This window comes from Ptychodera flava (assembly GCF_041260155.1).
Source record: "Ptychodera flava strain L36383 chromosome 23 unlocalized genomic scaffold, AS_Pfla_20210202 Scaffold_23__1_contigs__length_28996876_pilon, whole genome shotgun sequence".
Lineage (NCBI taxonomy): Eukaryota > Metazoa > Hemichordata > Enteropneusta > Ptychoderidae > Ptychodera > Ptychodera flava.
Genome location: NW_027248277.1, coordinates 1,855,963 through 1,870,093, shown reverse-complemented (window position 1 = coordinate 1,870,093; position 14,131 = coordinate 1,855,963). Strand labels below are relative to the sequence as shown.

Below are 14,131 nucleotides of genomic sequence, written 5' to 3'. Positions count from 1 at the left end.
GGACCCCCTCCCCCAAGCCGTATCACCATCGCGGTGATCCCTTGGGTGCGAGAACCTCGTCTTCATTTTATCATGTTTCCTCCTGGGCTCGTATAGTTTACCTGTCCCCCAGGACCCCCCCCCCCCTAGGCTGTATCACCACCACGTTGATCTCCTGGGTGCAAGAACCCCTTTACTAACATCATTCTCAATTCTTCCCTCCTTTTGGGGGGTCACTTAATTCAGTCATTCTTCTTCGTTTGGGCTTTGGATTCCATCCTGACCCCCATTTCTTGGGAATTCCACTCCTTTCCCACATTTCGGCCTCTCAGGATGGATTCATCATCAAGGTCATTCAGACCTTGACCCCAAGGTCACCAATGACCTTTGCTGGGTTGCTTGACTGAAGGGGCCCTCTCCCGTGTATTTTGCTTATTTTTTTCGTAGGTTAGTTTCCTACTTCTATTTTGACTGTTTTGTATTGTAAGTTTTGGTAGTACTTAGTTTGGGATCTGCGAGGGCACTAGTTCTATGCCCTTTACTGCTTTACACATAAAGTATGGCATAAACTTTGCTTCAGATAGCCTCCATATCGTTTCCGACATGGCCTCATTATCGCTGTTGCCTCAGTTTGTTTATTTACTATATCGTTTCATTACAGCCTTACATCGCTGCTGCATTGTATCAAGTCAATTTCATGGTCCCAATTGGCCAGTTATATTCACTCAAAATGCAACAGCAAAGTTGCCGTCTTCGGAAATTTTACCGCCTGGCATTGCCGATGTTTTTGAGAGAAAAGGTATACAAAAGGGTCCTACTCAAACTGCCCGGCACTGCCCGGCGACACACAGGGCACTGCCGGGCACGAAATAAGCGTGTCAGTTATCACAAGAAGTCGATATCTACATACCACAGACCACTAACTCTTATTAAACTCTTATTTATTCGCGAACATTTTTGTAACAAGATAGCACTCTGCCAGGGACAGACATTAACAGTTGCAAGTGAAAGTCGCGTTCGGGCAACTGCAACTGAAACACCAGTACCGGTTGCCCGATGAGACAAGTGTCAAAAAATGACGTGGGACAACTTTTCCACTGACTATAAACCCAGAAATGTGCGGTACTGTATGCGAATGACCATTTTCAGAAATTAGTATTTTTACGCATAAATACTTCGGTGAAAGCGCACAAGAAAACCTGGCCGTACAAAGTAAGGAGAATTGCTAAAATAATAACTGCAGTGTATCATATACTAGTTTAACACATACGGTGATGCCGCCATGAATTCTCCTAACACTTTACACAGTGACCTTTAAACCCGATTGACGTAAATAAATTATGACGTAGAAGGAAGTCCGTGACCTTTAGCCACAACACATTGATAACAGTCTGATAGCGGGAACTTCCAAGTGTTTCAATAATTGCTACGCAATTCATGAAATAGAGTTACACTCCGCAACCAATTATCCATTAAAAAAATTAATTTTGATAATCTTTCAATCTTTTCAACCGACAAATCCTTTCCAGGCTGACTTCTGCCTGTGTTTTCTAACTTTATCGCCATATCTATGAACTAGTTTAACCTCTAATTTACCGTCAATGAAATTTCAAAGTGTCTGTGTAAACACGATTTACAATATTTTGACTACTAGGCCCTACAACGCCACATGCAAGCGCCCGTGCGTCTGAAATATATAACACTTGTCACTTACATAATCTCAAGTACTTTTGTGTCTCTTAAATTGAAAAAAGTCATTTTGGCGACAGGTATATAGGTACACGGCTATCACATTACGTAGTTTATAGAACACAGCTCATAAATCATTCCAACGTTGTAACATGGCAGTGACCTAATTACGTTACCTTCTTTTCAAAACCAACTTTTACATTCAAGTTAACAGTAGCTCAGTGTAGTAAAACTATCTGAATTTATTTTTGGTCACTTTTCCAAGTAAAATGAAATGAGTATAAATTTGGATATCCTGGTTGTACATATGGTAAGCACAGCTCTCTGGCCCACATTCTTTCTTGGCTGGTCTTTCAAACGACCTGTTTCTCGGTATCGTTTCAAAAACTTTCCGATCACACATCGAGACGCTATGATCCCCTCCCCTTGCGAATACAAGAGAAGTCGGCCAGTTGCGAGCTCGACCAGTGGGAGAAGTCTGCCAGTTACGAACTCGGCCAGTTGGAGAAGTCGGCCAGTGTGCGAACTCGGCCATTACAGTATGCACCCCATTAGAATATATGCTCTATAATAGCGTTTCTTTTTTTGATGTCTCACCAAAGTTATATGCGAAAGCGATCTAAATGTCATGCATAAGGTGAGCGTAATGTTTGCAAACTTCACAGATCACAGTTCAACGCACGTATGATAATACACACATTGGGTAAAATTAAAGATGGCAGTGTATCGCGATCGTGGCAGCGAGTTTTGCAGCCTTTGTCATGGTTACACTTGAAGTTCGTTAAAAAGTCATAGGAGATGGTGAAGCAAATTAGTTAAGGGTCTTCAAGCCATGAAGAAATGGCATAATGTTTGCCTGAACTTTAATACGGTATGCGCACGATCTGCAGAAACACTGAGGCAGACCGTACATGTTTTGCAGGGTGGACATGGGAGCTCTTTTAGTTGTTTTCTGAATGTTCGTAGTAATATTAAACCGACAAAATAACAAAAACTATGGTAGTAAAAAAGTTAAAACTGGCTTGTGCCAATTAAGTATTCAACTGTGAAGAGAATGCATATGCAATCATATTGCTTTGTTGCGAGTGGCCGATTTCTCCTCGCTGACTTCTCCCACTGGCGAGTTGGTTGCACCGGCGCTGGCTGAGTTCGCAAATGGCCGACTTCTCTGGTTACCCTTCTTGCTCCAGGCAAAGTTTTATATCCACTGTTCGCAGACCAATGTTTTTCAGAGCGACTATTCTTCTGCGTTAGTACATATTCAGGCGATTTATTCGAACTGGTTGCATTGCGTTTGAATTCATAATGGAGAATGATGTTGCAGCGTGAACAAACGAGTTTTTTTTGCCTGGGGCGGTAATTGATATTCAAATTTTTGAACTTCACTCTATAGACAACTTGTATCGTTCTCTTTATTGTTCGACGCGATGCAAGTTTAAAATGAAAGGACACACCTTTTATGGGCGGGAATGAGGCGATGCGCTAGTGAAAGGATACGGAAACGATATGGAAACGATGTGGAAACGATACGAAACAACTGAGTGAGTGATGTTGGATTGGGGTTGGGCGATGCGGAAACGATACGGAAACGATAATGAGGCTAAAAAAGCGAAGCTTTGAGCGATACTTTATCTGCACCGGTATATTTGCCGTTTCATTTTGTGCTTTATTCTATACTTTGTCATTGTTTCTGTTCTTCTTTTTGCAATAAAGCCTCCTCTTTTTCCCTCAACTTAGCGGTAGTGTATTCAAACTCTATACAGTCTCAGTCCTTACTCACCTTAACTCTATACAGTCTCAGTACTGAGTCACCAATGTCTCAGTGCTTAATCACATTAACTCTTGAAAGTCCCAGTCCTAACTAACGTTAATGTTTCAAAGTCTGAGTCCTCTCCTCTGAACTCTTGAAAGCCTCAGTCCAAACTCACCTTAACTTTTACTCTTCAAAGTGTCAGTCCTAACTCACCTTGGTTCTTCAAAGCCTCAGTCCGAACTCATCTTAACTCTTTAAAGTGTTACATTGAAAAAATGGTGAAGTCAGTGATTTTCTTTAAATAAAATTTAGTAAAAATATTACCTATTCATTAAGTCAAGTGATAAAGTACAGCTGGGAGGGTACAAAGTTCCAGAGTTTGAAAGACTTATGAGTGAGCAGTCCGTTGGCTTGTAGTCTTGAGGTCGATCCGTGCAAAGCTCACAAAAGAGTGAAGGTCTTGAAAAGCCTTTCAATTAACATTGCTGAAGTGCTCCCAAAGTGTCTCTGAAAATCTGTACCGTCCTGGTATTTATACTGAAATGATTATATAAAATATCAGAGCAATCTGGAGAGCATTATAAACATGAATACTTGAATGCAAGGTCATAAGAGTAGAATGACCTGGAATGACCTTCAGAATGTTCTTGACATTAAACTCAGGTCATGGGTGGAGGAAAATCACCTACATTACACACTTCTCTCTCAGTTTGCACATGTAGCCCAGGAAAACTCCAAAACTTATGATATTTACAGTGCTAAACCCGACCTTATCATGAAATATGGCTGATATTTTACATTACATGTCACCAAGATGGAGAGATACGGGCATTGGTATATATACCAATGCCCATATCTCTCCATCTTGGTGACATGTGATGTGATCATATATGATAATGGCGTTTATGTTGAATGACCTGATGAACTGTCAATGTCAAATATTGTAAATTACCTATATACGTTTGCAAGAATTAGATACTTACAAGGATATTGTCTTCACAAAATATCTCAAAGATCTCTAAAACCGTAACACCATGCCTGACAATCAGTACGACTAAAATGGAAGAAAATCGCAATATGAAATAGATTCAATGTAATATTTGTTTATATTTCTACTAAGGCACTAAGGTTATAGCAATATGTAAATGACCTAGAAACTTCGTTGACAGTACAAGTGTCTATGAGCAAATATAATTATGTACAGTACTGGTCAGAAATTCCGAGAAAATCGATTTCAAATGTTTCAAGGAAAAGCAAAAGTTATGAAAAGAAAATATATTTTTTTTGAGTTTCAATCATGAAACTTTTGCCATGCATGGACAACAGTCAGACATTCCATGACTGTATCTTGACAACAGTATGATAACTGTTCATACTAGAGTATAATCATCATATTTTGAATAAGAGAAATGTTATGAAGAAATGTGAAATTTTGATGTAATCATATGTGATGACACAGATCTAGTTGGTAAGTTCACCGATCTAACCACGTCCTTTCAGGATGCAGCAGTCCTTAAGCTACATACTTAATGCTGACATTGACATTCTGCTATGTGTGATATTTAATTACCTCTCTAATTATTGCATATGACAATTATTGTCACAAAGGATCTACTACAATTATGTCATGTGCTACGTACCTGGAAAATGTCATGCATTATCCCTAGAAAGCCTTCCGCAACCACTTTGAATGATTTCAGACCAGTTGCTCTTACGTCAGCAGTGATGAAGGTCTGTGAGAGAATTGTTTTAAACCATTTACAAGGAAAAGTTTCTCAATTTATTGATCCACTTCAATTTGCATAGAGAACAAAAAATGGTGTTGATGACGCCATATTACAGGTGTTAAAAGTACAGTTTATTCACAATTGGATCGACGTGGAAATTCTGTCCATCTGATGATTTTAGATTTTTCTAGCGCATTTAACACTATCCAACCACATATCTTAGTCCAAAAGTTGCGGAAAATGAATGTATCTCCTTCAATAGCCGCATGGATTTTTGATTCTCTCACCAACAGGCCCCAGTTTGTTAGACTTGGCTCTGGTAAGCATAGCACCATTCTTTCCAAGATTCTGAACACAAATACAGGTGCACCCCAGGGCATGGTACTTGCCCCATTCTGAAAGCCTAGATATTGGGAAACATTTTGGTAACCATAGTGTCACCATTGTTTACATAACTATCACGTGAAAGGTAATTTGCATAACCTTTCCAAAATCGGTTTCCCTATGTTTTGTCTCAATATTCCAAATATCTGACTCAAACTTGCAAGCTGTCACGACGCTCTTCCAAAGCGTTCTCAGATTTTTTTTATATCTTGCTTAGTTTTTTAGAGCACAATTTTAAAGAAATCAGTTGGGTTAAATTAAAAGCTCTGGAAGTTTCTCTGGCATAAAAAAAGTTCAAGAAGGTTTGTAAATGTTCTGAGACGCACTGTAGAAGATCCTTAGGACAGCTTGCGCTTACACAAATTTCAGCCATATATCTCAGCAAAACATAGGGAACAAAACATAGGAAAACCAGCAAAATTACCTGTAGATACAAATTAACTGAAGAGAATTTATGTATTCAAAAAGTTTTGTCGCAGTCAAAAAAGTGTGAGGAAAAGTATGTTTCTTTTTACAGCAGAACAAAAAATAGTTGTGCAACAATGCATTGAGTAATGTGACTTTGACCTTTCAGGTGACTGGTCTTTGAAATTAATCAATGGTCAACATCAAGACCAAGGACAAAAGTTCAAGAGTCCAAGAGGTTTAGCTTTCCACCGAGATAAACTTGTGGTGTGTGACAGTGGTAACAATATTGTACAGATATTGAACAAAGATTATATCTGTGACAAAGTTCTAGGAAGCTTTGATGGTCAGTTTGCAAAGCCATTCCGGCCAAAGAATGTAGCCATCTCACATTTCAACCACTATTTCATACTTGATGATGAAAATAAACAAATTGTTGTTTGTGATGAAAACGGTGGAATTATACAAATAATTACTCTACCTGAAAACACCAAAGAAGTCTGGGACATAGCTCTGATGGATGACTTTGTTTTGGTAACTTTGCGCTTGATCTCTCCAGACATCCACGTGAGACATGAAAGAGATGACAGACTGGTCAAGTACACTCCAAATGGACGGTTTGTTGCAGAGGTTGGTGGTCAAAGTAGTGGCCAAACACAGTTCAAATGGCCCATGTCTGTGGCTGTAAACAGCAAAAATGTCATCATGGTTTATGACAATGGCAATCGGTGCATAAAGTGTTTTGACAGTGAACTGAATTTTTTACATCAATACGGGCAAATTCGGCTACCAGGGGAGATTGAGGGCTACATTAGTGTGGATGAAGATGATAATATTTATGTTTGTGATGTCAGAGATAGGATCAGAAAATATCAATGTGATGGAAATTTGATATGTGATCTATTGAAAGATGATGTGATACAACCAATGTGGATTGCAGTCATGGGTAATACAATTTGTGTTGTAGAGAGGAACAGAGATCAAATCAAAGTATTTTCCCAGTAGATGAATACACCAATATGAAGTGTATTTCTACATGACATCAAAATGTCAGACTTTGGAGGAACGTTTTGAAAGAAATAATATTGTGAGTGTTGAAGTTTGAACACATTGCATCGACGGCATCGTTGACAACAACGTCATGGCAACAAGTTGATTGCAAGGTTATTTTTCAAATTTAGAAATACCAAAATTGATTGTGATTTTGGTCATTTCATTCATCTCTGGGATATTAGAAATCGAAAACGGAGATGTAATGTGGTTATTATCAACAATTTTGACAAATTTTGACAAATTTGTCATGGAGGTATTTGACTGCCATTGTACACGGCATACATCAATGAAAACATTGGTCAAAAATGTTTGTTGATGTTTAAATATTGGTGTTATTTTTCACTTTGAAATTAAAATTGTGGATTTGACAATCTCAGAGATGCAGTCGCTCACATCATCTGTGTACTGACCATACAATCTTGCAAATTTTGAGACATTTTTGCCGAAAACGTCCACAACAACTTTACCCTTAGTGATCTACGCCATTCCAAGTTCAAGAACTACATGATGTATTCCCTTTGATCTCACTATGTTGACAGAGAGGTCTACTTGAGTCATTTCTTCGTTGTACAGACTTTTATGGGGTAGTTTTGAAAAATTCACAGTGGTTTCTTCATGTACCATATTTTGTACTTGTATTTTAGATATTTTCTGGACAGCTTAATCTCGATCGTTAGGGAGAGAATAATCTGTCTCCTTCCTGAGAAAAGTGGTTGCTGCCAGATGAAATTGCAATAGTTTCGAGAAACAATGTATCAAAGTTAGAGCAGTAATTAAGAACTCTTACATTCCAGACGTGTGTAAACAAACATGAAATATGATCACGAGCTTAGATCACGATTTATGTCATTGTTGTTTATTTCTTGTGAAATTCATGATACCAAATCTTTATATTTTAGATTTCAATCCAACTTTTACCAATATGTACAAGAATATATGAACGTCACCTCGTGATTTTTATATATACAACAGTCATGTGATCGCATTGTACTTTTATCTGTACTAACTTTAGCATTAAGTTTTGAAGCGAAAATTAAATACTTTGTACTGTCATACATAAAGATTTTTCCGAGAAACATCACAGCTGTTTCAGTTAACGACGAATTTCACAGATGTATATTTATGTGATGAATTATGCTCCTTCAGAGTTTTTACAGTCATTTTGTTGGTAAGTTACAAAAATATTATGAGTTATATTTTCAATGCGTTTTGTGTTGCTTATTGGTGGAAATTGATGTATCAATACTTTAAGGAAGCAAGTCGTTTGTAACTTATTGAATAGACTGACTGTTTGGTAGGCTTATTTGTCAGCCAGTACAATTTTGAATTTCTAATTTTAAATTTCAAGTGTATTTTGAATATTAGAGAGAAATATATATTTTATAAATTTTACTGTGAAGTTTGGATGTATTCAACCAGTTGTGCAGATTTGTAGTCGCGGCAATAATTCGTGTCTGGTGGGAAATATTGTATAATCCTAAAAGATAATGCATGTAAATCAATAGTTGTTTGTTATGAGTATGTTCAGGTCTCTATTTATACACATCTATGTACCCATGGCAATTTTAAGTGATCTGAATAAAAAGCATGTTTTATTGTTAATTTTCAAGTGTCAGCGGGTTTTATTGGTCAATTGTTATATTTTCTATGAAAAAGAAAGAGCAAAATATGCCTACTTTTGTCATTTTGAACATGTTATAGTGGGTTTTTTCAATTACGCAATTACGCAAACTGCGCATTTCGAGTCATTGTCTGCCCTGAAAAAGTTACTGACAACACGAAAATCGCGCATAACACACAGCAAGCAAAGACGTCCTTATGATGGCAACCCATCACATAGTGTAGAGCCCTGTGAATATGTTGTTGTTTCTAGTCATAATACCCCCTTGGAAAAGACAAAATATTGCCTGTCATTGAGTTTTGGTGACTGCTTGACAGGTAGTGTATGCATCCAAAAGAACAGCTGGCGAGGTAGTTTTGGTTCAGTATCCATGGATACTAGTTCAATTAGTTTATATTCATGTTGTGATAGTGGTAAAGCTTGAACGCATAACTTGAAACATTGTATCAATGATGGAATTATGGAAAATTCTAGCTTTGTAGGCGCGCTGCAGTAACTATCTTGATCGTAGTGGAACCGCATATTTTCATGGATTTAAACTAATGCAAGAAATACGTCATCTTACTTTAGGATTTTCTCGGCTATGCGTACTCCACTTCTGCCTCCCCATTGGATTGTGGGTAATGTGGACTTGATGTGGTGCATCGGAATCCATACTTTCTGTCTGCCGAACTCTTGGAAATCTGCTGATGAAAACTGCAGACTATTGTTGGAGAATATTTCTTCTGGAATTCTCCATCTGGAAAACACATTTGGCAGCTTTCCAATTACTTGTTCATTGTCATATGTCATATGTACAATTTCTAAGTATGCAAGTGAGTTTGAGTCAGGGGCCCAGACCAATTTCGAGCTGAAAAAACTACCAGTCATATTGTGATGAAATTTGGTACACAGACGTAGTTTTGACAGCTCTTTCAGTTTTTGTCACTTAAATTTGCATAAAAGGTGTCACATGAGTGTTATATCGACACGTTCCCGCCAAAATCGAGTATATTATTTACTGGCATATTCCAACTTGTAAACCACATTTAAACTATATTTTTTCGGCATATGACAGTAGATTGGGTTCAGTACAATCGATCAGCATCCTTTTCAAAGAAATATTTCTGAGTTAATCGCTTCATATTTTTGCCAAATGCGTACGAATCGTAGGAAAAGTCTATTCTTTTTGAATTTCGATAATATTTTAAAGCAACTTTACCAAATCATATATGTTAAAGGTATGGTTGTAGAGATATTTTAAGCCTTAGTTCGAGAATAGCAAACTTTCTGGGGGGAAATGCGATCTACAAATTGGAGTTTTCGAAAGAAATCTGGTCGCTTTGTACGCAATCGGGCCATCTCGCAAGCTATCCAAAAGGTCATGACCCCATCGCCTGTTACTAAAACTGTTTATAATTGTAAATTGGAAAGTGGTTTCGCACATCATCCCTCTTGTCTTGTATGTGCTTTAATGTGTTTCTGTCTGTATAGGGTAAGATTGTTGATGTGAAAATGAACAAATGGGTTTTTAAAGCCATAGTGAGAAGTGGAAGTATGTCTTAGACCACCATGACCTTTAGACCCCACATTTCCTAACCAGTTCATTCCTTACTGGCTTATAAACATGGAGGTACCTAATGTACCTCCATGACATAAGCATATCTCTTCCTTAATTTTATATTGTATCTATGTTGTTGATCTCTGCATTCTTCTTGCAGAGAAACAAGAATACTCATGTTTTGATAGTTTTGTGTCCGACTCTGTTCATTAACACTTGTCACGTCATTTCTGATGCCGTGGACTTTGGCCTTAGCATGGCTGATGGATGGATTTTGTTTGTATGCGATGATCGGCCTTGTGTTCCAATTTCCACACAGTGCTTTAATGGGCTATATTTTGTTGTGAACACTAGTGTGTTCTTTGCCAATCCATTGGCTCGATGATGTTCCCGTTAGGACCTTCGTTTGTGATGTAATTTTAGAGATTTTCTGTTGTTATCTCATTTTTAGGCAGTGTTGTTTTAGTAATATAATATTCACGAGCCCTAATGCATATTCATGACAAGGGACTGGTCAGTTTCTTTGGCCTGGGAGGGGGAGGGGGATTATTTTTTGCCGACGTCAAAACACACACACATATATATATATATATATATATATATATATATATATATATATATATATGTGTGTGTGTGTGTGTGTGTGTGTGTGTGTGTGTGTGTGTGTGTGTGTATTACAGTATTACCGGTATATTATTACATATTACAGGTTGTCGCGTGCAGGGGGGGGGGTCACCCTGTTTTCAAACTTTGGAATAGGGGGGGTCACCCTGTTTTCAAAATTTGGAATAGGGGGGTCAGCCACTTTTTGACGTCGGCAAAAAATAATCCAACCCCCCCCCCTCCCAGGCCAAAGAAACTGACCAGTCCCTTACAATCGTTGGAAAAGACGAATCATCGTACGGCGACCTCCTCGTACCAATCATCATGGAAAAACTACCGAGCAGAATCCGCGAACTCATAACAAGAGATCATGGTACATCACGAGAATGGTCACTTCAGGAACTGAGAGAAGCTATATCTAGGGAAATAGATGCGAGTCTAGCTGGACAGCCGCTATTTGAACTATTGAAAGGTTCATCTAACCATGGAGATACTCAACCCCGCGCAACCGCCGCATTCTTAACCAGAAGTGAGACAAAACCGCCGCCACCGCGAAAATGCGCCTTCTGCAAGGAAACTACACATAAACCGCTGAACTGTATCAAGGTCAACTCGCCAGATCAACGCTTAGAAATTGTCAAGCATGACCGCCTCTGCTTCAATTGCCTAGGAAACCATAAGGCTTCTGATTGCAAATCGAAATACCGCTGTAGAAACTGTAAGAGAAAACATCACACATCGTTATGTTCACCGTCGCAACCCACCTCCAAAACGGACACAAAACCAAATTCAGTTAAACCCGCACCCGCAGAAGTCCACGCGAAATCAGTAGCTACAGGTGTCGGTGACGTTACCCTCGCGACCTCATCCAATGTCGGAGCTGTATTACTAAAAACTGCAGTCGCTCAAGTTTCAAGTCGGTCGGTAACCACATCAGCAACGATTCTCTTCGATGAAGGCGCGACGAGATCGTTCATCACACAGGACATGGTGGAAAAGTTACAATTGGCGCCAGATAGCTCGCAGATAATTGAACTTGCCGCGTTCGGAGACAAAACATGTCAAACAAGGTCTCTGAGTCAAGTTACTTTCTCGCTACATACTACATCCGGGACAAAAGTAGACATAACCGCATTGATCGTCCCCAAAATATCTGCTCCCATGCGAAATCTGATAAATCAATCAGTACTAGATTTGCCACATTTGAAAGGGCTACATTTTGCTCATCCACGCTCGGACACTGACACATTTGAAATAGCTATACTCCTTGGCGCAGATTGTTACTGGCAGCTGATCGAAGACAAGATTATTCGCGGAAATGGTCCCACCGCTGTCAAATCTAAACTGGGATACCTTCTGTCAGGTCCAGTTCACTCCCGCAGTACAAAGACGAACACTGTCCTTCACGTCGCTACTAATCTCAAACAAGAAGAAACTGATATGAACTCATTTTGGGAATTAGAATCGATCGGCATTAGGGACGACCCACAAGCTACAGAGAGTGCAGCTGACTACGAGCTCTACCGCAGTACAAAAATAGAATTCCATGGCAACCGGTATGTTGCAAAACTTCCCTGGAAACCGGACCATCCACCGCTCCCGACAAACTTCTCAATCAGCGAAACGCGCACTCGCTCAATGGTGAATAGACTCAGCGGTGATCTGCGCAGTACATATGACAAAATAATACAAGAACAAGAGCGCAAGGGCTTCATAGAGAAAGTCATAGACGATGATACGTCACAAGGACACTACCTACCGCACCACCCGGGAAAAAGGACTCAGAAACAGCCCCCATATGAATCGTATATGATTGCAGTTGCAAGGCAGGGAACGGAGTCAGTTTAAATGATTGTTTGTCAACAGGAACGCCGCTACTAAACGATCTGGTATCAATACTGATTCGCTTCCGTGTTCATCGCTATGCCTTGTCAGCAGACATAGAAAAGGCATTTCTACAAATTGGATTACATGAAGACGACCGCAACTTTACGAAATTCCTATGGTTATCGGACTGTAATAACCCAAATAGCGATTTTGATGTTTACCGTTTCAAATCGGTGTTGTTCGGAGCAGTCTCTTCGCCGTTCATTTTGAACACAGTTGTCCGTTCTCACCTTGAAGCAAATGGATCCGACGTCTGTCAAGATCTAAAGGAAAACATTTATGTTGACAACGCAATGAGCGGAGCACAAACCAGAGAAGACATTGTTACTAAGCGTTTTTTCTTCTTCATTGTAGTAGTAACGTTCTCTTTTACTATTCGTTTTTTCAAAAGGGGGATGTTTGTTTGTTAAACTCGCCTTGGCCGCTGAGAGGTAACCTGGGGATCTTCAGTGTATTGACTACACGAGACGTTTAGAGTTCGTTGGTACTACATAGACTTTATTTCTCTGTAGACAAGCTTGACAGTTGCCATCGCCCAAGATACGCTTCTCCCATAGTCTAAATGTCTTGGGTCCGCTGTGTTCCTCTCTCTCTATCCCAATCTAATCTTACTTGTATTGTTTTAGAATGGGATTTTAAACATTATCTTTAAGGCGTGGCTTTGATCATACGATAGACATGAATTAAAGATAAAATGATACATCCAATCATAAACATCAATGCAGGTCTTGATCTTACATTGACAGGTTTCCATTAATATGCAAACGTAATTGACTACCTTCATAATTCTTAATATAATTCAAACATATTCTTGTTTTCATCCAGACTTCCGTAAACATCCTCGTAAAACGTAATTAGCATTATGGTGCGTTTGTCTCACATATGTTTTTATGGAAATCAACTTATAATTAAGATCTTGTTGTTTTAATTAACCATTTTACTGGTGTCGATGACCGCTAGGTTCATTAACCTTTGTGAGGGATAAAATATCTCCGTAACAACATACTGAATTATCATAACGAAGCGAATGAGGTGATGTCGTAAGGCATCGTCCGCTCGCACGGCTCGTTAGCCAGACAGGAGTCTTCCACTAACCACGCCGTGCGGGATACCCCCACTATTTTGCGTTAAGGAGTTTGATGGAATTAGAAAATCAGGCGGACCAATCAGAGCACGCGTTACACTCAAAGAGAAAACCACGCCTACCTTCCAAACGCCGACCACCGCACTGTTTGTGCACAGCTTTTCTCTCGATTTACTTACTGGTTTACTAGACTTGGTTCAAGTGCGTGATTGTGAACATGTGAGTTGTGTGAACGTCTCGAATGCAATGATCTGTGTTCTGTTTTCATGTGAAATGTGTGAGTAGGATTATGTGAACGCGTTGAGTCGGGTGAACGCGATACAGGGCAGTTATACCCGGCACAAACTAACTCACTACTGCTATAGCTGCACAGACTAAATAAGACTAAAAACGCGTTCGATCGCTA

At 39.2% G+C, this 14,131-nt stretch overlaps 2 protein-coding genes across 4 annotated transcripts in view; both read left to right on the top strand.

The window, feature by feature from the left end:
* Nucleotides 1-8,562, top strand: part of LOC139123443 (uncharacterized) — a 37,120-nt gene extending 28,558 nt beyond the window's left edge. For 2 of the 3 annotated variants that reach the window (XR_011549672.1, XR_011549670.1), the window contains one exon: nucleotides 6,107-8,562. Coding sequence is in view for 1 of the 3 variants with exons in the window: in XM_070689573.1 (XP_070545674.1) it covers nucleotides 6,107-6,942 (836 nt within the window). In the remaining 2 variants the exon portion in view is untranslated. The remainder of the gene's footprint in view (nucleotides 1-6,106) is intronic. The other variant, XM_070689573.1, reaches the window with a different exon arrangement.
* Nucleotides 8,563-11,078: 2,516 nt separating this feature from the next.
* Nucleotides 11,079-12,602, top strand: LOC139124311 (uncharacterized). Its single transcript, XM_070690452.1, has one exon. The coding sequence runs from the start codon at nucleotides 11,079-11,081 to the stop codon at nucleotides 12,600-12,602; it is 1,524 nt and encodes a 507-aa protein (XP_070546553.1).
* Nucleotides 12,603-14,131: the final 1,529 nt, after the last annotated feature.